The sequence below is a fragment of the Camponotus floridanus genome, unplaced genomic scaffold, assembly GCF_003227725.1.
Source record: "Camponotus floridanus strain SB8 unplaced genomic scaffold, Cflo_v7.5 scaffold24, whole genome shotgun sequence".
Classification (NCBI taxonomy): Eukaryota; Metazoa; Arthropoda; class Insecta; order Hymenoptera; family Formicidae; genus Camponotus; species Camponotus floridanus.
Window position 1 is genome coordinate 216,522 of NW_020229370.1, and position 24,738 is coordinate 241,259.

The 24,738-nt window shown below is 34.9% G+C and overlaps 1 protein-coding gene across 1 annotated transcript in view; it reads right to left on the reverse strand.

The window, feature by feature from the left end:
• Positions 1-24,738, reverse strand: part of LOC105251037 (fringe glycosyltransferase) — a 78,853-nt gene that overhangs the window by 32,806 nt on the left and 21,309 nt on the right. Inside the window, exon 5 of the mRNA XM_011257542.3 lies at positions 10,768-10,927. Coding sequence (XP_011255844.1) covers positions 10,768-10,927 — 160 coding nt within the window. The remainder of the gene's footprint in view (positions 1-10,767; positions 10,928-24,738) is intronic.

Below are 24,738 nucleotides of genomic sequence, written 5' to 3' on the forward strand. Positions count from 1 at the left end.
TTTTTCCGCTCCGGAGAACTTATCGCTCTTAAATTATGGCAAATCTGAATGTTCGAAAGCGCGTCGGAAACAGCTTTTTGAGATCAATGACCCAGAGATAATTTCTCATATAATACTATATATTTATCTTCTCTTTAAATTTAATATAATATTCTTCATATTAATTGATGTATAATTTTTTAATAGTGAATAAGATTTATTTTTTTTTCTTTCACTTTTTTTCTAACTTTCGTACATAAAGTACATATATTTTTCATTAAAAAAAAATCATGCGCAAATTCAATATTTTAAAAGAATTGAATTTTGCAAACTTAGTACTTAAATATCTTGATATCGCAACACAATTTCGCATTTATTTTTCGGTTAACGTATCAATATTTTTGTAGTTTTTCTCATTTAGATATTCATCACGCAAAAATGTCGTATTAATCTCTGATTTTTTATCTTAATTAATGTACGCCTACATTAATTTTCATAAATCATACAAGAGAGGGATATAATTTATTATTTACATAGTCCATATCATGTTGCGTTTATCGAAGCAAAAATATCTGAAATATTCAAAAACAAGTTTCCATAATTAAAACTGAAATATGACCAAAGCCATCATAAAAAAATTTCTTTTCTATTATTAATATTTCGATTCGTAAAATATACGAATTACTGTTTTGAGCTTATTGTTTCTTAACTTTTATATTTTATATATAATTTTTCTTTTTGTCAAAGAAAGAAAGAAAGAAAGAGGAAGAAAAAAAACAAGTAGAAAGAAATACTAATAGCTCGTTTTCTCTTTCAATATTCTTTTAATAGATAAATTACAATGCGTAATTTATTGCCATTTAATCGAGGCACCGATATGTTAATTATGTTCTCCGGTCTGAGCATAATAATACAGAAGTAATATAAACGATAATTATATGAATCCATTAGCAACTGTAATGTTGATTTTTAAATCGGATATCGGACAACAGAATTCTTTTCGATCAACTAAACTCGTATTAAAATCATTTAATATATACAATGACGTACAATCCACAGTCTCGTATCTAAATCGTTCAAACGAAACGAAAAAAAAAGAATAACTGGACGCCGACTAAAGAAAAATACCGTTGATAGACTATTAAGCTAGTCAACACCCTACTACAGACTTACGGCAAGTTACGTCTCGCGTTCTACTATCTACCTGTTAATTACAGTCAGAACCGAGGCAATATCTGACATCCCGATCGTATCCAATATCGAAACAGTTAAAAACTACATATATCACCATCCGTTTTTTCTCGCGAGATATCTGTCTCTCTGACAGATATAGCACCGCAATAATTAAGAACGGGCAAAAATATCCTCATACAAAAAATGTCTTTTTCAATCATATTTTTATATAAATCTTTCTATTCTAAAAATATCCGCTATCTTTTAGCAAAAATTTAAACTATATTAGACAGAATATACGAAAGTAATTGAGTAATCTTTGATCAATTATTTTTACACAATTATTTTTTCTCGTGCACTTTGTTTAATTATCAAGGTCTATAATTGTAACAAAAATTTATATCGTCCTTTATTCGTTATAATTTAAAAAAGAAAATGGCAGGCAAGAGATTACGCAGCGATAATTAGCTCTACAACGATAGAGAATAGACGACAGGTGCATTGTACTTGCATCGGCGATTTCGCGCGAGAGAAGCACCCCGCTAACGGTAACGATAATAAGCGGCAACAATATCGCGTAATTATAGTTATTACCGCTGTTATTACTATTATCGTGCATCATCGACCGCGTCGGTTCATCGATTGTAGGCGAACTAACGATGAGCGAGATAACCGGCGACGTGAAAAGATGCACTTTATGCGCGAGGTTCGTGTACGCGCGATGTAACTCGGTTTGTTTTACAACGGCGTAAAACGACGAGAAAATTTATCGTTAGCGAAATCACGCTTTATTAAGTGCAGCATATCGATTTTTACAAAGTACATGCACTTAATTAGATGATTAACCATAAGGAGCTAAAAACTGTAGCCACTGTAAATATATGTATTTGTAAGATTTTGACTATACAATTATTTTATTAACTTTCGCTGATTATAATATAAAGAAAATGCTGATTATAATATAAAAAAAAATTATGGAATATATTCTTATATTGCTCATTTAAGTACAACAATTACTTTGACAAGATATATTATTCTTTTGTATGTCTTAATTGAACCTTAACTACACCTATACATGTTTGTTTGTAATTCGCCCCACAAGAAATAATCTAAAAATATTTTAAGACGGTCCACAAAAAAGGCACGAATAAAGGCTATTAGCGACTGACAATAACCGGCATTATTAAATTCTGTCCTACTTATGGTCGATTAACCGGATAATAAAATTCGATAAAACGCTGTCTCACCTTGGCGAACAATATTAATTAATTGGCAAACTTTCGCGGTAAGTTTGCCGATAAAAAGCGGAGCGACGAGAAAGAGAATTATAAGGTGACCAGGTACCAGGAATCAAGGATGAAAAAGATCCGTGTCGAAATACTTAAGACCTCCTCTTCGCCGATGGTAATTAATCGAGAACCGAAGGCCCAGCAAGCGTCGCAGGTGGACGATGAATTTATTATGAGCTTAATTGTAAGCGTAATTTAAATTATGAGCAGAAATTACGATATATACGTCACCATGTCGACAGGAAAAAGAAAAAAAATCGACAAATATTGCTCATAGAAAACCGCGTATTTCATTATAGTAACATGTAATTATGAAAAAAAAAACGGTAATATTATTCACAACGCAAAGAAAATGAAATGCTTGGAAAGCAAACATATTGCATATTCTTCATGTAACAAATATATGGAGAGTGCAATGTTTTCTTAACAGAATGACTTTTCGTTTCGTGTTTTTTCGTCAGTAACTTAGCAATCGTTTCAGTCACGGGTTTACAAAAGTGACGTTTCCAGGTAAGATAATGATGCAAATAAAAAAAGATGAATGTACGTTTGTGCATGTAAAGATAATAAAAACGAGGTTAGTTGAAACATTTATCTACATCGCACACTCGCTAGAAAAAGCAATCATAAATTATGAATAAATACGAGCAGTCTTTCAAGTCATTTCGAAGTAACGAGGATCTGAAATTCCTGAGGATTAGCTCGGGCAGCTCTACGAATGCCTAAAGCAAATTCCACAACTATGCAAAATAAGTCAAATTATTTTGACGAGTGTAGCATAGAATTTCAAAGGTTTGCAGTGAAATTCTGATCCTATCGTTGGAAATACTCCATATTACACTCGTGTACACTTCAATATTCTCTAGTGATACATTTTGCGTTACTTTAACTCATCCTCTAATCAAGCTCATTCTTTGAAAAATCTAGATTAAATCTATTAAAATCGACGAGATTAAAACGCACAGACTGAATCATAATTTCTCCAACTATAAAACATACGACTTTTTACGAAGCGTCACACGAGAACAGTAAACATGATAACGAGCGGAGTCGTGGAGAGCTAGAATCGTGGAGATATTAAGGACGCAATTTCTTCGCTCTCCGAGATCCAACGGGCCCGGCTTCTCTCGCTAGTAGTAGTCGTAATAATAAAGCGTCCGTACCGATATACAGCCCGGTAATAAGTTCCTGGTTTACGGTTCATCGGCAGGTTATCCCTTGGGTGGATCGGGCCTACCGTCCGCCTGAAATGACCGTCTCGTGCACGGCTCGATTTTCAGCCTCCACGACGCGAGACGGCTAGCGAGAGGCAGGCTGGCCGGTTGTCTTGCTCGCCTCTGCCTTTCTATTCCTGCCAGCGCCGCTTTTTCACCACCGCATCGTACCGCAATGCATCGATACGTCCGCACGCTCACCCTTTCACCTAGAGGCGTGGTGCGCGAGATATCGCGCTCCTACGGGCGCAATTACGACGCCGCCGGGGAAAATGTAAAGTAACCATCACCGACGTACGTCGATCCTCGCCTGGGGGCGAGGATTAATCGCTCTTCGGGGCGATCGTTGTAACGGACCGTGTCCTGCGCGTTTCTCTCTCGAGATTCTTAAGGGAAAGATGCAATAAAATAATCATAAATCCACTTATATTTATATTTATGGTTAACTCAATTAAATTAAATGTAGAGTCCATTAAATAAACTAATACGAATGAAATAATAAGAGAAACGAGAAATAAAATACGTTTCCAATATTTCAGAGATATTGTGCGTAACGTATGAATTTCAAACATGGACGGAATTTAATCAAATCGGAGACTTGAACCGTTACACGTACGTGCATTATAGTATGAATTTCTATGAAATCGCGGAAGAATCGGCGGTGTCGATATGGGTCGCTGCCTCGGGCAGCTGCACTCGCGCAAAGTTACGAGGCAACGTGCGATTAGCAAATTATTCCCCCGCAGCATTGACCTACAAGCGCAAACTCGTTCGCCGTTGTGCTTCACTTCGCCTATCAATTTGCGGAATACGCGTTACGCTCATTCATCCACCGCGCCTTTCGCTAAATACGCGGGGCTCCTTGCACCATATCGCCGTCGAGGATTGTGGCCACCGAAAGAATCAAACTAACGATCCGCACGTACTCGCCCCGGGTCGCCGCGGGTTAATTATACCTTCGACCTACCGTGCATCTAGTTGCATACTCTCACGCTTTTACGGATCGATTGCGCGCCGCGAGCCTCGAGCCATTTGTCAATCCGCGGACAGATTAATCGTAGGCCGGCCAGCTTTCCGCGACACAATTGGCACGCATCGGAAATGAATCTGAGGGTGGAGGGTAGATCGGCGATTTATTTTTTAATATTATTTTTTTAAGCTGAGCTATTTAGTGAAATCTATTTATTATAATCTATTTATTTAAATAATAATGATATATAAATGAAAGATATAATTCGAAAAAATAATCAGTCATTTTATGTTTTATTTCGCATGTTATTCAGAAAATTAATTTTTCTACACAAGTTCTGAAGTTATAAATAGCTTTGTTGACAATATTTGCAGAAGGACATCTTGCTAACACTTTAAAAGCAAAAGGCAGAAAAATTATCAATATTGACATAATAATTAATTCTTCAATCAATTTAATTGACAGATAAAATTTTCAAATATCTTTCATTACAAATGAAAATGTTTACTCTCTCACAGTATACATTCTTTCATCATTTTAATCTCATGAGAATCTGGGAAATTTGCCAAATTTATACAATTTTTTATATACAAAAATTGCACGTGATAAAATTCGAGATATTTATAAATTGTCGCGCGTCAATCGATATCATATTATACGTTGCACGAAATAGCAAACTCGTAGGTGATCCCGCTCGGTGATCCGCTTAAAAATCGGTTAGCTCGTTGAAAATTCTTTGAGAAAAAAAAATGCGAAAACACTAACGATACGGCATGCCGCATTAGCGGAGGATCTTGGCTTCCTGCGGTTGATGGCAGGTCTCTAAATGCATACTACGCACGCTATGGGGTGTCCGAAAACTTTGCTTCAGGAGCAAAAAAATTTCACGTGAAATGCGGTCTTTGTGAAAAAATATCGTCGAGTCAGCCTCGCCTCCGTTAATCGCGCGATCGCATCTTTTAAATACTATGTATCGTTCGAAAAAAGGAGCGTCGCGATCCGCTCCAGTTGCCGGGGGGACAGTAACGAGCCGATTCTTCCCGAGCACACGGTGGATGAGCACACGTGTGCGACGAGCGAGCCCGAGGATTTCTCGGGCAAATATAATATACGAGTACGCGGAGCCCGTGGGGAGTAACGTCCACGGTGGAGACCATAATCTCCGTTGGAAGATGGTACCACACCCATGGGGGGTCGGGAGAGATAGCTCGACCACGTCGGCCCCGGACGAAGGACGATGCTGGGCACGAGAAGGCGGCCAGTACACCGGCAACGGATATAAGTATATACTTTCTGTAGCCAACGTGCCTCGCCCGACGTAACCACCTTTCACCCGCGTGTATGTATTACATCGTAGATACATACGAGCGGAGGTCCTGCGGATCGCGATTCGCGCCCGAGATAAGGGGACGAAGCAGAAATGAATATCTGCATTCACGGGGGAAACGTGACAAAATTTCAGATGGAATATCGGACGCAGAAATCGAATATATTTATCGGGCGAAAAATATAACAATTTGTAACAATTTGTCGAAATCTTGAATTTTCAGCATTGATTTTTTTCTTGATGGAAAATGAAAATTTTTTCTATAATAAAATCAATCTGTAATTTATATTGCGTGATACATTTATTTGTTATATTTATTTCCGATATTAAATGCCTCGGTGAGAGAGAAATAGAGAGAGGGAAAAAGTAAATCGCAAGAAAGATCCATCTATAAAATATTTCTCAATTAATTTATGATTATTTTTTTAAAAAAACTGATGTTTGAATATGTAATATTTGCGAATATTAATAGAATGGTTCAGCACGAGTAAGAATTGTGTTTTTAGTCGGGCGCTTTTAGTAAAACCGGTGACTTGTTCTTGAATGCAAATTATCTTTTTTACGAAATGAATAAAACATAAAGGAGCAAGGGACTACTTCTTTGTCTAATTAAAGAGCGGGGCAAGTCCGGTATGAGAAGAGAGCATACAATCGAGAGCACGGTTTTTATTTTAATTAATATTACGACGATGTAAACGTCATTTGCATGGGAATGATTTTCCTATAAAGCCGAGAATGTTTAAATTGGTTAACATAAGTGTTATGATCGTTACTTGTGCTTACAGGAACCGCGGCCGATCGACTTTTAAGAGGTTTGGTACACGCGATACTGGTCCGACCAGATCGTAAGAAGACTGAATGAAGATGACCGTAAAGAAAGAGGACTGAAAAACGATCCGAGATCGAGTCATTCTTTTGTATGCATTGGATAATGTCCATTCACTAGCGGAACATACTGTGCCAAATAGCTGCATAATAAAACTGAAATAACGATCGAAGTGCACTTGTCATCTTACGTAAATCCATGATATATGCATACCAAGATTCCACATAATCAGATTAAAACAACAAAATAGGCGATTTTACGAAATCTACATTTTTTCCAAATACATAAAATTTTTATTTCTTAATTATAGTATCGAATAAAAAATAAATCATTTATGATTGTCTTGGTACAAAAAAATAATTTATATGAAAGTATTTTTACGTGGAATCTAGTTTTTTTTTAATTTTAACTTGTGTGATTCTATTTAAAAAAATCTAAAAGTTTTTACCTTGATATAAAAATTTTGTAAAAAAATAATGAAAAAAGTTATGACAGTTGAATTTATATAACATATTTTATTATGTTTTAATCTAATGAAATGGTGTGTTATATCCGAGAAGTTTCTAAAATTTTTTAAAATAAATAATCCTGTTCATACTTTCTACCATTAATTTCATGCATCATGTATAAATTCGCTATATAACAACTGTCTATTTACCATCTTCATTCAATTATTTCAATAAATTCTTCTTTCAACGCTTGACGGCGTACATAAAGAAAATCTTGCGCATTCAACGCTAGTCCCATAGCATACTTAATGGATTAAGTGCTGCCAGGAAAGCGTGTCGGAGGATATCGGCCAATTTAAATTCCGCATGAGCGGTGCATCATCTTAAGTGGGTTACCATGCGACGATCGATATGCCAACGTGCGCGTACAGTACGATCGATCGCATTTCGCGTATCTTTTCGCCGACCGGTAATGAGTTCGCTGTATGACTGGTCCCGCGATAGTTGTCGGACCGGATCTCACGACGGCCCAATATGAAATAATGGCGTGAAAAATGGTTCCGACGCTCGGATAAGCGTGTAAGAGGCTTTCCTCGAACGCTTGTGTAGGATTTTTACGTCGACGTTTTTTCTCGTAGATCATCGATCATAAATTCTCGCGGCGTTTCCGACATTAATTATACTTACAATTAATTGGGAGAAAAACTGAGAAATTTTTGGCTCCGGTTTTAATTACGTTGTACAAAATTCCATCTTTTAACAAAAATAAGATGTAATCAATTTTTTTCAGTTCAAATATTCAAAATAATTTCCAAATTGCTCATCCAAGTTAAAACGAATATTTCTTTTAATGGCATTTTTTAATTCAAAGTATATAATTATTTATATTATTATTAAAATATTTAATATTAAATATAAAAAATAAAAAATGATTTTTTCAGACATCGTGTCAAGGAAAGAAATAAATTCATTTGAAAATTCTGTCTTTAAAATTATAATAGAAAGTAGAATACTTTATGTAACGCAAAACGAGAAGAATCTTATAATAGATTTCCACATGATGACATTTTTAAATAAAAAAATTACATATTTAATAGAGTTAGTAACCTAAATCTGGTTCGCTATCTTTTCTCCCTCAATATTTGTGCGAGCGCAGTAATTTTATTCAATAAAAGATCCGATCGTAGATCGCGCGAAGTTCACGGATGGCAAAATGGGAAAGAATCAGTGGATCCGTATTATGATTAGACTTTAACGAGCGTCGGAGAGAAATCAGGGAAAGAGATATCAAGAAAGGTGCTTGATGAATGGCTTCGATCGGACCTTATAAGAAGCGGTTAATCTCAGAAGGAGGAACGGATCCTACGGGCTTTGCAAGATTTATCGTTTCATCTCGAGAGCACCGCGAACCTTTCTCGTCTTTATCTATTTTCCCTCCCTCGTATCTTTTTCCCCGTGATGAAAGAAGAGCGGCTTTTCCAATTTGTACTATTTTTTCTCACTTTGTCCTATTCTCAATCGCGAAATGCAAATCCCGCGAGCGTAAAAGGCGATCAATTTAAAAATTAATTCGACGCGCGTACTTCGCAAGCGAGTGGTTCGGAAAAAAAGGAGTACATCTTAAATTCCCGAACAAGTGGATTAAAACGGTTATCAATTTCTAAAGCGAATGACGTGCGTATTCTGGAATTTTTTTCCGGGACACATCGGCCGGTCCCTTCTCGATCGTGAGCGACGTTACAGAGAGACGACTCTCCTTTTTCATTTCTCATCCCGGCAGAAGAAAAAGGATTAATGGCCTCATAGCATGACACCGCCCTGTGATAAGATCGCGGGCTTCCTTTAACCGCCGGCTGCCGAGCGTCAGCGATCATATCGGCGACATCCGAATCGCATCGTGTATCTCTTTAAAGCGGTACGCGAGACAGGCTTTTATCGATTCGTGATTATGAACAGGCGAGTTTCTCCGCTTGCCATGCCACAAAAAAACGCTCCCCTACACTTCGTTCCCTTTTACGAGCGTATCCATCTTTCGCATTTATAATTTATTAATTTGAAATTTATGACATTTCCGCGAAGAAAAAAATTACGCTAGAACTTAAAGGTAACGTCATATAAGTAAAAAAAATGCATCACGAATAAAAATTGCATTGTAATAAAAATTAATATTATTTCAAATATCATCTTCCATTCAAAATATCCCGTTATCACGTTTCACGATGGTGAAGGAATATTATGAAAATACATTTCATATATGTAATACGCCAAATCTCCAAGAGAACAATTTCGCGGATGCACGTGCGAGCAAAAAGTATCGTAGATTGAATATCCGAGAACATAGTAAATCTCGCGGTTGCGTCTTCCATGAAAGAAAATCGAAATTTCACGGGCACGAGTTCGCGCGGGAGACGAGATTTAACCATAAGAACCCATCATACACACGCATTCGGGATAAAGGGGATACATATACGTGAGGTGCGAGATAATAGCTTGAAACTTGCGGCGCGAGGAAGACACCGCCGGAGGGAAGCATTAAAAAGAATAGACGTTATCGTGCATTTTCTTCGCATATTGCCTTCAGCGTCGAACGGACTTGCTTACAAAAGCGAAGCGATCTCTATTTATATACCTTGTGCTCGCCAAGACATATGCACGCCCGACTTTGCCGGAAGCCGGTCTCGTGGATGCATAAATTCGATAAGACCACCCGTTAGTGGCGGTGCAGCAATGCATTTCGCGTAAATACGGTAAAAAGAGGAGAAGAAAGGAAATATTTCTTTAAATAATTTTATTCTCTTTTCATTTAAGTAGCCATCTTTTTCTCTTTTTTTCTATTTTCGGCCTTTTTTCTGTGTCAACGAGTTTAATTTCTCATCGCGACATTTTCTATCGGAAGTTTAAAAACGGTCAGGTAATTTCGTATTTGGTAATGTTTTATTTTTTATTTTCATATGAGCAAAGCGCTCGTCATTATCATGATTTTAAATTGCTACCTTTGGCATTACGACGTTTAATAAATCGTCGAGAGACACCTTTTTCGAGGTTGACCGAGCGTAAAAGGCGCGCGTAATTAAGTTGATTTTCGGAGAAACGTGTAATTACGGTCCAAGTAAGTCTCATGGAAGCGGACAGTCGGAATAATAATGTTATACAGATGGATCGATGGACGGATGCTCAATGGAAACTCATAAAGACTCGATATTATATAATAATTAATGCAAACAATTAATGATCAAAATACATTAGTCACGTTAAAAAAATCTTGAAAATGTGTGTCGGTAAAAAATAATTTATAATAAGTCAGAATTAAATTAAATTATTCAAGACAACAAAAATATCCATCGATCCATTAACAATAGAAATATTAAAACTTTAAATCTTATACATACAACTGTATATATGTATAGCTTCCTTCTCCGAACAAACATTTTTTTGTACAACAGCAGACAGTGTGTAATTCATACGGACATATTTAAAAGTAAAAAAAATGTATCAGAAAAGTGCGTGAAAAAAGAGAAAGTATGATTGATATGCACTCACCGGCCGCTTCTGTGGCTCCGGACCTTGCCTGATGATCTCCAAAGGCGCAGGTATCGAGGGCTTGCCAAGGTACCAATCCTCCCGTGGGTTATAATTGTCCAGGAGCTTCAACAGGCGTGGCACGTTCACGTAATTATCGTCATCGAAATGACAGAACCATCTGAAATACATAAGAAAAATATAATTTAATAAATGTGTATGTGTATCCTGTTAATTATTCAAGTATTATTCACGCATGCATTTTACTCTGCATAATATTTTATAATTTTTTAATAAAAGTTATATATATATATATATATATATATATATATATATATATATAATATTATTTCATTAAAGATTTAATTATTTTTATGCTTTTCGACGCCAAACATATTAATGTTTAATACACAACTCTATAATTTATATCTGATATGCAATATTCTTTCATTTTTTTCGAAAATGTTTCTTTAAAATAAATAATGTTATAAAAACATTATGTTATAATAAATTGGCACTCTCCGATTTTTTAAAATTATTTTATTATTTTTTTAATACGTTTTAAACCTAAAAGCTACAGGATTTTCAAGACTTATCTAGATGCGTATAATTATAAATGTATCAATTTATTATAATAACAAAAATCTTTATAACTTTATAAACATTGATAAATTAATATCCTTGATAGATAATAAAAATAAAATAACTCGACAATTTTTACATTAACAAGAATTATTATTACGAAAATGTATGTATCCTTTCTTACGAAAAAAAAATTAAGAATTCAACGAATGCATCGTTCTTCATTTATTTACGCGTAACACCTGCGGAACTTCTGTACGCTGGAATTTCTCTATAACGAGGATGCTGCTGCTTAGAATGCAGAATTCAAATAAGAGCATAGAGACCTCGATACAACCCGCTTTGCTTATATTCTCGCGGGATTAACCGCATCGGCGTGTTTCCGCAGTTTGCTGCGTGAAAAACAACACACAAAGAATAGAATCACACAGACACATGGATTCGAGCCTACTTTAATAAGAATAAATTAATACAGTAATTAAAAAGATGACAACAATCTCGAGATAGAGTTCTCAAAATGTCGCGATACCTCTCATCAAACTGACCGACATTACAATCGCATCATCTCCGTCAGGTTTAACATCTACTCTAATGGACCATGTCAAGATACACTTAAAATACGATAATAGCGCACAGAGCGCGAAAACCTCTCGACCTTCTCCTAGACAAAGTGGCGACAGCTGACGACATCCTCGTGACGTAATCGCATCCCCCTTTCCCACCTTCCAAGAGACGAGGTTTCCGCGTCGCGTCGGCAGTAAACGTGTAGTTGGGATCGCGAGCGCGTGAGATAGGCGAAATAAAAGGAATATCTCCCCTTCTAACGAACAGTTCCACCGTGGCGTTGCCATTAATGCGCTACCGGGTGCCCACGGGTGGTCGCTACGTACCTGCCGCGCGCGGCCCAGCATCGTTAATACACCTGAATTCCAGCTTAATGGCGTAGCCGGCTTACAACGGGAGAGGGATCCCCTCGGCCGAGGACGTTGCTGTTCGTATATGCGCGAGATCGTATCTCCCGCGTGAGCCAGAACGGTGTTTGCACCGTTCGCGATCGGTGCGTTCCACCCATGTACGAACGAATCGTTGCGCGAGTCGCGTACTAATGCAACAATACGACCAACGAGAAGCGTTTCCTGGCCCATCGGAAGAGTATTATGTATTATATTTAATCGTCTAGATCCAAATTTAGGCATTGAATCCTAATCTATAGCTTGATTAAAAAGAAATATCAACAAATAAATGTTAAAAATACTGTTTTTAAATTAAAACAATAGCAACATATTTTCGAAGAAATAAATTGACGTAAAATTGTATCCACCATTTTTTAATAATATCTTAATTTTTGTTAAAGTAAAATGTTCTCTCTCTCTCTCTCTCTCTCTCTCTCTCTTTTTCTCTTGATGAAATGAGAGATAAGCAGATGTACGCAATAATTTTGGAGAATTATGTACATATGCTCAATAAAGGATATCGCAAAATCTAAAACCAGGGAGGATCTTGTATCTGCAATCTGCACATGTATTAAAATCAGCTAATAAGTAACGTGCAAACTCGCAAAGAAAGCGAAATTCGCCGAAAGAAGAAAATAAATAGAAGATATATAAATTTCTTTTATTTCTTTTTTGGACATATAATGCCGATTAGCTCTTAAAGAATTATTTTATGTAGCAAGAAAATGATTGTATATGAATATCTCAAGATACATAATTTCGCAACTTGCAATGAATGAAATATCGTTTTCTAGAAAAGAATTGTAATTATTAATGATGATAAATAAAGAAGGATTCTTCCGATTACAATTAATTACACATATTTATCACATATTTATATATCGCATAATTTGCGCGTATTTTTAAAAATAATTCAATTCCAAAAATAATGTTCCTCATCTCTCTAAAATTATATGAGAGAATTATTTGAAAATAAATCCCACCAATGACTAATACTTGTAAGATAAGCATATTAACGTTTAAAAAAATCTTCATCAGTGAAATCTAATAAAATCGGGATGACGTCTTTAATTAAATGTAATGCCACGCAAGTATTATAAAAAAAACACACAACCACGCAATGAAAAAAACAAATATTCTCTTTTTCAATCGCGAGTCGTCCCCAACGACTCGGATATTCAACGAATCGAGTGTAATAAATCGTCCTTCGTATCAATCAATGGAATAGATCCGTGTTCGGATATATGGTTTCTATTAAGAATAACGCCACAACACACAGTCGTATCATTAATAATTCATCCGAATGTCGATAGATATTAATGACTACTCTCAATGGACTTGAAGGACTTAAACGATTGTTCGAAAATACTTTATCCCATAATAAATCACGATCCTTTGTCGCAGTACGAGCAATTAAATTATGCAATTTATTTATGGAGAAGTTACATATATCCACATACTTGTACAACAATAGTCTGCGGCAGCGCACGTGTTCGAAACGAAGTGTACTGTCAGACGGATAAAATTGACATCGCGCTCGGTTGGACTTACAATTAATGAGAGAGTGGGCGTGGCACGCCGTTAATTACCGTGTAAACGAGCGATTCGCTCAAGAGAAGGTCGCAGAGACCGGATGCGCGAAACCGATCGAATTACTTTCGTTCCGAACGCGATCGCTGCCCACGAATGGATATTGTTTCTCGGAGCGATGTCTCGGTTTTACCCCAACCGCGGAATTCGATCGTGCGTGGATAAACGTCGTAAGAAAAAATTCCAGGATTCCTGTCGGCAAGAAGCCTCCACAAGTACGGTAACGCCTCATTGCCCCGAAGAATACGTGCACCTTCTTAAAGAAAGAACACATCCTGAATTTACAACGCGCGATAGACATGGAGATATAATTTACGAAGTAACACGTTACTCGTATAACTTGATATTTTTACGACTTTTTAATTATTTTCATTAGTCATCGTTTCCCCAACATCGTATTCATCGTTATCTCGCTGATCGATATTCGGATTAATTAATTAAATTAATTTAGCTTATTAATTGATCTGACAGATACTAGTCGTTATCGCGTTTCTCTCGGATGACGCGCAGGATATGCAAATATTTCGTATCCTGCATACATGTCGAACGTCGCAAAAATGCTCGTCTCGTCCGACCACCTGCACTCGGGACATAAGTCAGAGCGGCGGCGTGCGTCGTGTGTGCACGAGGGCGTGAAGAAGAGCGGCTCGCCGCCGCTGGGTCGGCAACCCCGTCGTATGTGGCATGTGACCGAATGGTTCTGTTAACGACGATCGCCCGCTCCCCAGCGGTACGTGTGTTACGTACTCGGGTGCACATCCGCCGTGGGAAACCCGCGGGACCCCCATACGTGGCTGCGCACGGCCACGCGTGCAGCACCAGGCGGGCTTTTAAAAAGCCGACGCCGGAAGCCCCGCTCCCCTCTCGCTCACACGTGCAGTGACACGCGTGCCTCCCGAATCAAGTTTGTATACGCGGTGTCCCACAATAACGCTTTAGACCCGTTAGTTAGTATTTTTTCACAAATCGTTTTCATTAGCTTAATCAAGAAAAATACGATTTAAACGAAGGCTGTTACTTTTTATTATATCCTAGAAGCTTTATTTTCTATTTTTATTTTTATGATAAAAAATATATATTAACACACAAGAGAGATTTTATATACATACATTTTTTTAATATTGTGTAAATGAAGAAAGATGAAGGGATTTGATTAAACGTTCAATTTGTAAATTTTTTATTATTATACTTCTTTATTGGAATAATTGTTACAAAATGAAATAACGCATAGCCACCCAGTATTTATAAGTATAAAATGATATGGGGTTGCAACCATATCATCATCGACCAAATACGACCACTTGTCAACAAAATAGATGGATTGAGGGGGTGATGAAAATGGCAACTGCAAAGGGTAGCGATAGTTTACTGTGGGAACTGATCGTGGCTCGATTCTCATCAAAGAGATGGCTTTTGAATAATTTGCAGTCTAATGAACGTAAACGTATACGCGATAGCAACTCGACATAAACGTAATAATTCGCAAATATTAACAAATGTGATATTAGCAAGTGACGCTTATATTTAAAAATTATTCCTCACATTAAATAAACTTATAAAGCCGATGAATTCTTTAGCATAAATTGTAATCAAATTAGAATTTCTATTAAAAAGATCATATCCAATTTAATAGTTGTATATGTTTTTATTTTTGAATGTAACAAGTGGATTTTTTATCGTAATAGATGCGTATTGCGACAACGAGTGATTTATTTCAATCTTAATATTATTTCTTGTCACTTCCACAACTTTACTTACTTTTCTCTACATATGTTTATTTTTGTTTGGTTTTTATTTTTCTTATATTATAATTTATCTTATCTTATAATTTACTATTTATTAATATATTTATACTATAATTTATCTCACGTAAATATTCATTTAATTCTGATTTTATTACATATTGGTTACTCATAAACATTACAAAATTGTGAACCATGAATTATTCATCTCTATTAACATCTTGTAATGAAGATTTTACCGAAAGGTAGATTTACCTCTATCTTGATTTCTATTTGTAATTGCTTTCATATAATTGACTTTCATATAACTAGGAAGATATCATCGATAAATAATTTTATGCGCGCGCGCATTAATATCAGAAAATTTATGTCTTATCAAATAATCTACCGAACAAGCTGATGCACCAGGGCGGTGATTATAATTAAATTGGCCGGAAAAAAGACGTGTACGAGCGTGATTCGTTACTTTGGGATTACGCTCCTCTCAAGCGTAGCAGACAAGACGACGGAGAAACGAAACGCCTCGTCGGTAAAAAGCACGTTATTTTTAATTAATTCCTACCGAGGAGGTCGGGCCCGGGCAAAAATGGCGCATGCCGAAACCCGGTCCGCCGTATAAAGGCATCATTCGCGCCGATCACGGCTGGAAGCCGCAATCTCTCCATCTTACGAGGAAGGAGCGAAGGATGTGGAAAAGGTCAGGGCTGGCGTGTGCCGCCGTTGATGACGGGCGTGATGCTCACGATTCAAACGTATATTAAATCACGTTCGTGCCGGGAGCACGACCCCCGCGTGTTAAAGCTGATCGTTTCTACTTATGCCTCGATATTCGAATATTCGCCGACAGATTTCACCCGCGAGAGATTAATGGAATAGCGATGCGCGTACATTTTCGCGATATTAAGGCCTGATACGTAGCATAACGGGATGCGACCGACTAATCGAAATGGTACATCGTTCACCATGTAGTTTGAGAATTAGTGCTTTTACAAATGTTGCTATTAGCCAAGTCAAAGACAATATATGTATTTAATTGGTTTCAATTAAGAGATATTTTAATGATATTCATGCGAACGCGAGAGATTGTGTGCACATATTACTATATTTTATTGTACTTTTTACTATTTTTGATGCACGAGGTGATTGTAACAATAACAATATGTATAAATATATATATAATGAAAAGATTAAAAAAAATTATTTTGCAGCGATTATTTTAACTCGAAACAAACAAATACTCGGATACCAAAGTGCCAAAATTTTAAAATAAAAAAGATTGAAAATCGTTGGATTTTTTGAGGTGCACAAGACGACTAGAAAGAAGGAAGAATCCGGTCAGGAGGAGAAGCGGGAGAAGATGAGGATCGGCAATTTTCTCGACATGTAATTTCACCTGTTGCACACATCCGGCGCGAATCTGATCGGCCGGTTCGATTTGTAAAGGTAACGAGCCGTCTCGGCTATGCCACGATTATCAGAAGCTATTCTGAACTACGAAGAACGAAAGAAAAGGCGTAGAAAAAATTAAAGATCCGAAGGTAGAAAGCAAGGAACGAGACAAGAGGACGAATCGTATTTCGAAAAGTGAATCTTTTAAGGATATAGTAACTGACAATATTATATGTTCTATTATGTCTTATCAATATTATACAAAAATGTTTATTATATAAAAAACATTTAAGCAATTTTTTTCAAAATTAACAAAACATATTGTCAGTTTATAATTATCATTTTAGAATTTTTAATTTGAAGCGGTAATATTTTTATATTGGAATCGAGATTTATATTTATCTTACACTAGTGAGATTTTGTTGATTTTAATATTTATTATAAAATAATAGCATAATGTTTTTATACAAAGTCCACAGATTTTACGATATCTGAAAAGTGAACGACGAAATAATATTTTTATTTGGCGAAGTTATTTCTGCAAAAATCTTTCACAACCGGTTATTTGCTGTTACGTCCACCTTATTAAAGAACTTCGCGGCGATGATATAATGGCAAGTACAGAGCCGATTTGTATCACGACTAATTGTCGGTTAATAATAACGTTCGCTGCGACGGCGGTTAGTCACTTCGATGATTCATTTGTGCATTCCATAAAGAAATACCTAGGCGCGGCGCAATTACGCAGTTGCAGCACACATTAATTAAACAAATGATAGCGGACGCGTGTCACTCAGGCATGCTATTTTTGCGAAAAATTTTTCGAGAGTGCTTATACCGTTAATTGAACTATCGAAACATTTTAGTCCATGTTGAAAATTGTTAATTTTGCATTCGAACATTATCGCTTGCCACTAATTTACTAGTGAGCTAGATGGTTTTCACATGGTTAATCAAGCGTATGATTTACTGATTCTATATGCATTAAAAAATTGGTCGAATAAATTTATGTAATATGCGTGTTACATGATAATGCATGGGTAATTTAAGGCACTAGCTTTTACTGCACATTTTAAATTTTAAATTTTTCAACATTTTTCCAGAAATAAGACAATTTTTTGGAAATTAAATTTTATGATTAATTAAATTTTAAACCAGAATATATAATATAGTAAGTAAACATTTTTTATTTTTTAAAATTTATAATGTAAAAAATAATATTATTAATTAGTTTATAGCCTATAATAATAAAAATATATGCATATAATTTAATTTTAAATTAACAAATTTTAGAAATCAATGTTACGATTTAAGAGTATTAAATATCATATTAGAAAATTAAATTCTGTCTGTTTTATTAAATATAATATGATTAAAATATAAAAATTGTGATTCTCTTCTTTCCTTCTGAAATGATGAAATATTGTAAAATTGAATTGCATTTTATCATAATCTTGAATAATCGCGCAATATATATACTGTAAATAACCTGATTCCCAGAATATCATATATAATAGTCACATATTCAAAATATGTGACTTATTTTAATACCCGCATTAACGTTTTCGCATAATCCTTAAGTAGGCGTTTAACGATAGAGCAGCTGACATTAAGTGTATATCCAAGTGTAATATTGTAATGCGACACTACTATATTATTAGGCCGCAAATAAGATCGCTAAAATCGTCGTTATCAGTGCGTTAAAAATTACAAATTGAGAATCAATATTTCTTGATAATTACGCGAGTGATAAAATAAATCATTGAATTTAAAGGGTTGGTAAACATTGTTGAGAGAATATATCGCAAAGAACTTTTCGCGATAATGTCCCTGGTGATAAGCGGAAATAATATACCTCCCCCCCTCAGCTCTATATATTACATATGTATAGTTACCAATAATTCCTACACTAAAAAAATTATCGTTTTAATAACGTATTAAATATGCAATTATATTGTGTATATTACAGCTGACATGAAAAAAACACAGTTGAAGAATCACGACGTTATAGAAACCGGAAAGATTAAGAATAAAGTCGTTGGCTCGTGAAGAAGCAAAAATATGTACATTTACATAATCGCCGAGAAACCTAATGAAATATCGCTTCATATTTACGATATTGTTCAATATTCTCTGCCTCTAAGGACGACCGATCTTATCGTCTCTATCGCGTAAATTACATGAATAAATAACACGATATATATGGAGTGCACCTGCACTCGTAGAAAACGAACAGGTAACCGCGTAACCGCGAACCGTGGAATCACAATAGAAAATAATGAAGCGACCTTACTGGGATACCGCTGGGAATAGCAATAGTGGTTTTCTTTCCAGATGAGAAAAATTATAGTCGAGCAATAAAGAAGGACAATAAAAATCGCATGTAATGATTTTACATAAAAAAATTTTAACTCTTAACTGATGTAAATATGTGTGATATTTAATGAATTTGATGAATTTAAAATCAAATATTTTCTTTGTAAAAGTATATAAAGTGTTGACATATTCAATTTCAATATTAAATATAAAATGTAAAATATCATTGATTCAGCGAGATAAAATTCAATGAATAGATTTGTTAACGATGAATTGATACTATCACGTGACAGAAGGGATCTGTTTGGGTTTCCTGTATATCCTGGCACATGCGAGTGAGATTTTATCACATCGCCATGCAAATAACGTCAGAATATAGGTTGCACCTGTGATACGTATAACATGATAATGCGAATCCATTAAAAGCAGATCCTATTGTGTGCTTTGAAAACCCATAGAGAAAATGTGAATATACAATATTCAATAACAAATATTAAATAAAACAAAAATGAAAAAGCAAAAACAACGGATTGAAAAATAACAAAATATATTAAATAAATTTAAAAAATTTTCTCTTCTTCATAAAAAATACAGTAATCCTAATGCATTCAATTATCATGAAAGTAATTATCTTGCATATTATCACTATATAAAAATTATGCACGCGTACATTGATGTAAAGTACGATAAAAAATTTGATTCTCGACTGTAAGAAAGCACGATTAATGCATTCTTCGGTGAAAATTTGCAGTTTGATCTATTGCCTCGAAGACAAGGAAGCTGCAGGGGAACAGACTGCGGGGGAACGAGGTCGCAGGTCAATCTTCGGAACCCTCGGGCGTCGCAACATCTTGCAAGCGGCAGCCGATTAGTCACCCGATACGAACTCGCTCAGGTGAAACCAGAAGTGTCACGTTTTATCGAGAGGAATATAATTTCGCGAGCGCGCTTTCGCATAAATTAATTTTGAGCTATTAATTATTTAGCATATTTAGCAAACATATTGCTATAGTCGTAATATTGATACAATTGATTTTCTCTTTAACAAATTTAAAAAAAAAAAAGATAAAAGTAATTTTTTTAACAATCGTTTTAACATGAAACGTTACATGTAGATCACCTCGATTGATTGACGATCAATTTGGGAACCAGAGAAGATCTCGATAACGCGTGTTTGGCAATTTTCCACAAGTGGCGGAGCATGTTCTACACATTATTACACGGCCGTACTGCCAATAAACCGACTTTAACAGCGATTACCTTTTAGCCTCCCATTCTCATCAATTTCTGACGACGAATCCGGCGACGATAATATAGATCGACGGCCTGGGGGCGCGAAGCATCGAAAATCGAGAACGCTATAACAGCTCGGATGAAAGTCAAGATTCCCGGAGGAAGTGTGCACAACTTGAGCACAGTGTTTGTCAAATAAAACGATCACGATAAAGAGCGAGGGAAGCTGAATTTCGAAGAGAGAGAGAGACGGCCGGTCACCGCCTCCCCCCTCTGGTCGCCGCAAAAGTATCGTCCAGATAATGGCGTGCCGTGCCATTCACGACGATGGATCGATGATGGACAAAATTCTCGCCGTATGTCCGACACGTGCAGCCCCGGGGCCGCCAGAGGAAAATTATTGATTATTAAACTCGAGCCTGGCGGCGCGGTAACTATCGCGAAACGATACGCCCGTTAGTTCGCGAAGGATGCTTCTCCTTGAGCGATCGATTTTCGCTTCGTCGCGCTATCTCCGGAAAATACATCTTATTTAAATGTTTAAAGTAATAATATCATACATATTTGATAATCAATCGCCTAAGCATAGTCAATGAATAATCGTAGAGCATTTCAATTAATAGTGTTATTTATATAAATTATTTCAGGAAGAAAGAGAAAGAGAGAGATATCTTATTTTGTAGCTCTTAATTTTTTTAATATTAAATTATTTAAATAATTTTTAAATTATTATTATTCGCTGTAAAAATAAATTACTTGACAATTATCGTAAAATTATTTAATGAAATCTTACATACAATTTAAAAAAATGCTATGAGATTAAAAATGTAAACATTTACAAATAATTATGCAAAAATCTAACTTTGTAATAAGAAGATGCAAAGTACTGTGACTCAACTAGATTATTTACTGACTATATGAATCATATGTGATTCATTTTGATGTATATTCAAACAATTATGCAAAATATTTTTTGTAGAATTAAGCGTTATTATGCGAATATAATAACGCTTATTCGAAGCAAAGTAAATTATTGATCATTAACTCGTGTCAACGAACAGTAAATACATCATAATAAATCTGATCAATAGACGGAAAATTGTTTGCTAACCACAGCCATAAAATCATGTATATGTAAACGCAATTATATTAGATAGAATACATGGAGAATAAAATATAATTACTTCAATATTCCAATTTTACAAGTTACTTGATAGTATTTCATATTATCCACGCACTGTTATCAATGTTGAATTTCATTAAATCAACTGAATAATCATATTTATTAAAGTTAACAATTTCCGTTTTTAGAATTTCATCGAAATACTTGATGAAATTTTAATTATCTCGTTAATAAAGATTATAAATGAAAATTAAGTGTTCCGAATTATATATAAAATAAAAATTACAATATATCGTTGATTACATATCGTCGAGGAAGGTTTTTTAACATAGATTTTTAAAGAAATAATAACAATAATAATAATAATAACAATAATAATAATAATAATTTCAGATTATTATTATTATTATTATAACTATTTCAAAATTAGCTTCTCCTAATGAAAGGACTTCTCAATTTGTCAGTCTACAGTCTCATAGATATACACCTTGCCTTTACAACGTTAAACGTGGCGACCATCGTATGCATTGATGTACGATAAATTGAACTAGACGGTTGTAACCGCGTCAGTGCATCGTAACAGTACCATCGTGGCAGCGCGTTGTCTTGTGCAGCGGAACTGACGAGAATTACGCGCATCTTGTCAAGAATTAATCATGAATAGTAGAACACACAAGTGTTTACCTCAGAAACGACCAACCATTTTCCGCCATGGGCTTTGCCTCCGTTTAAACACACACGTTATTACGTATGTATGCACTGAGAAAGCGCACAAACGATTCTGCGTGTCTAAATTTTGAAACGGAGAGAGCTAACTCAGCAGAATACATGTTTGACGAAATAAGGATATTCAGGAAAAATTGCAGGAATTAAAATTTTCATGTGGAGTCATGATAAAAAAATAATTTAGAAATAGTAATACTATAGACTGAAATATCTAAATATTTATAGAAAATGTTTGCACATGTCATGGTTGTAATTTGTATGTGTAAAGTAATAAAGATGTAATTTGAAAAGAAATTTTTGAAAGAGAAATCTCATATGTAATAAAAAATTATTATAAAATAAAATATAATAAAATATATTTATTATGTATAATAATAAATAAAAATGAACATTTATGTTATATTTTTGGAAATTCAAGCAACATTCCGCTTTTTGTCTCCTTAATATTAATAAAACAAAAATAACTATGACATGTATGCATATGTTGTATAAAGTATGTGATATTTGAACAGAAAAAGAAAATAAAAAGGAAAAAAAAAGCAAAAGTTGCGGAACTTCCAATCCTATGAGACATTCGAGTACATTCGATATACAAGCTGAACTTATACATCGTCCATAAGATTTTCTTTTTCACAATCTCGAGAATATTTTATTACGCAGATACAATTTCGCGAGCTATCTTATGTTACTCTTATTTCCAGTAAATTGAAACTTCTTCGGTAACTTGTTATGTTGGGTTATATGATCTTATAAGTTACAGATATATTGCAGTTTCAAAAATGCATTTTCTTCATATATTCTATAAACGCGACAAATCTGACATCAAAATAACATCGCGGTCATAAATATCAAAATGCGAAATACTATTTTGAACTATCGATATAATTAATAAATTGTAAGTAATCAACATACAAAAGCAAAACAATAATTTTGATCATTAAAAGCATAATTAAAAATTTTAACAAATTTAGATACGAATTATGCATGTGTAAAATGCAGAAAATATAATATTAAATAAATAATTATTTATATAATCGTCAGATATTTTTCAATTAAAACTGGTCATAAGAGTTTTATATCAATTTAAAGAATTTCAAATAAAAAAAAATAATATAAACATATCGCGAATAGCTTTTAATTGAAAGAAAATTAAGGAGTATTCAAATTTTAAAGTCAAATAAGGAAATATTTGTTTTGTTTTCGACTAAGAACTCCGACTTTTCCAAAAGCCAATCCTCAAACCAGCTCCGATACAGAGTTTGAAATATACTTTCTATTGTCAAATCCACTGAATTCCAGTCAATCACAAAGATATATATCAATGCTAATATATGTACGTTCTCTGAAACCGAGGGCGTGGCACGAGATAAACGGATTGTAAGTAGAAAGCATGCTAAGGTTAATCAGGAGCAAACCCGATCGCGCGTGGCCAAAGTAATAACGCAACTCGAGATCGTGTCGAATTAAAAAATCGTAAAAAATGCGATAATAAATGATCGCGTGAATGATATGGCTTGTGTAAGCGGCAACGCGCAATTCTAAGAGCATATTTGTTCTACGATTGAGGAACATAAAGCCACGAACGAAAAGAAAAATAAATTTGAAACCATTTACGGAAACAGAAATAAATTGCACTTTTTTTTAAGTTACAATATTTATAGTTTTCGAAAAATATCTGAGATACATGCTGAGAAATAAAAAATATATACTAGCTACTTTCATATATGTATATAATAATTGTAATAATTATAATAATTATAATAATCTATAATTAATTATTAATACGTAATAAACAACATAGTGTAAACATTATATATCCAAAGATATTAAATATTAAAATTTCAAATATATTTTTCAATTAAATCTTAATAGCGGACATATCATTTTAGTTTTTGCAAAGGGATATCTCTTAGCATATATGATTATAAAAGTGTTTATTATCAAACATTCTGTATAAGGACCTGTCAAGATGACGATGGACTGAGGAAATACATCGCAATTGTAAAGAAAACGCGGTAGAGTTATAAGAAACTGATGTAATCAGGTGCTCTTCAGGCGGGTTCACGAATTCAGAGGCCGTACATCACATAGGCTCTTTTGTTCCACTTTCGAGTATATCAAGTTATATTGTGTACCAGCAAGCATCGCGCCGGATGTACCAATGAGCGGCGCGGCGAGAGTCAATGAGCCATTTCCGGGGCCTCTCTCGCTGCAGAATATTACATTGATAACAGAAATTACCTTCCAAGTGTTCGCGATGGATGGCAAAGACGTTTCTCTGGAGACACCGGCCGAAAAGCGAAACCAAGATATCCGCGAATTTGGAGGTTTAGAACGA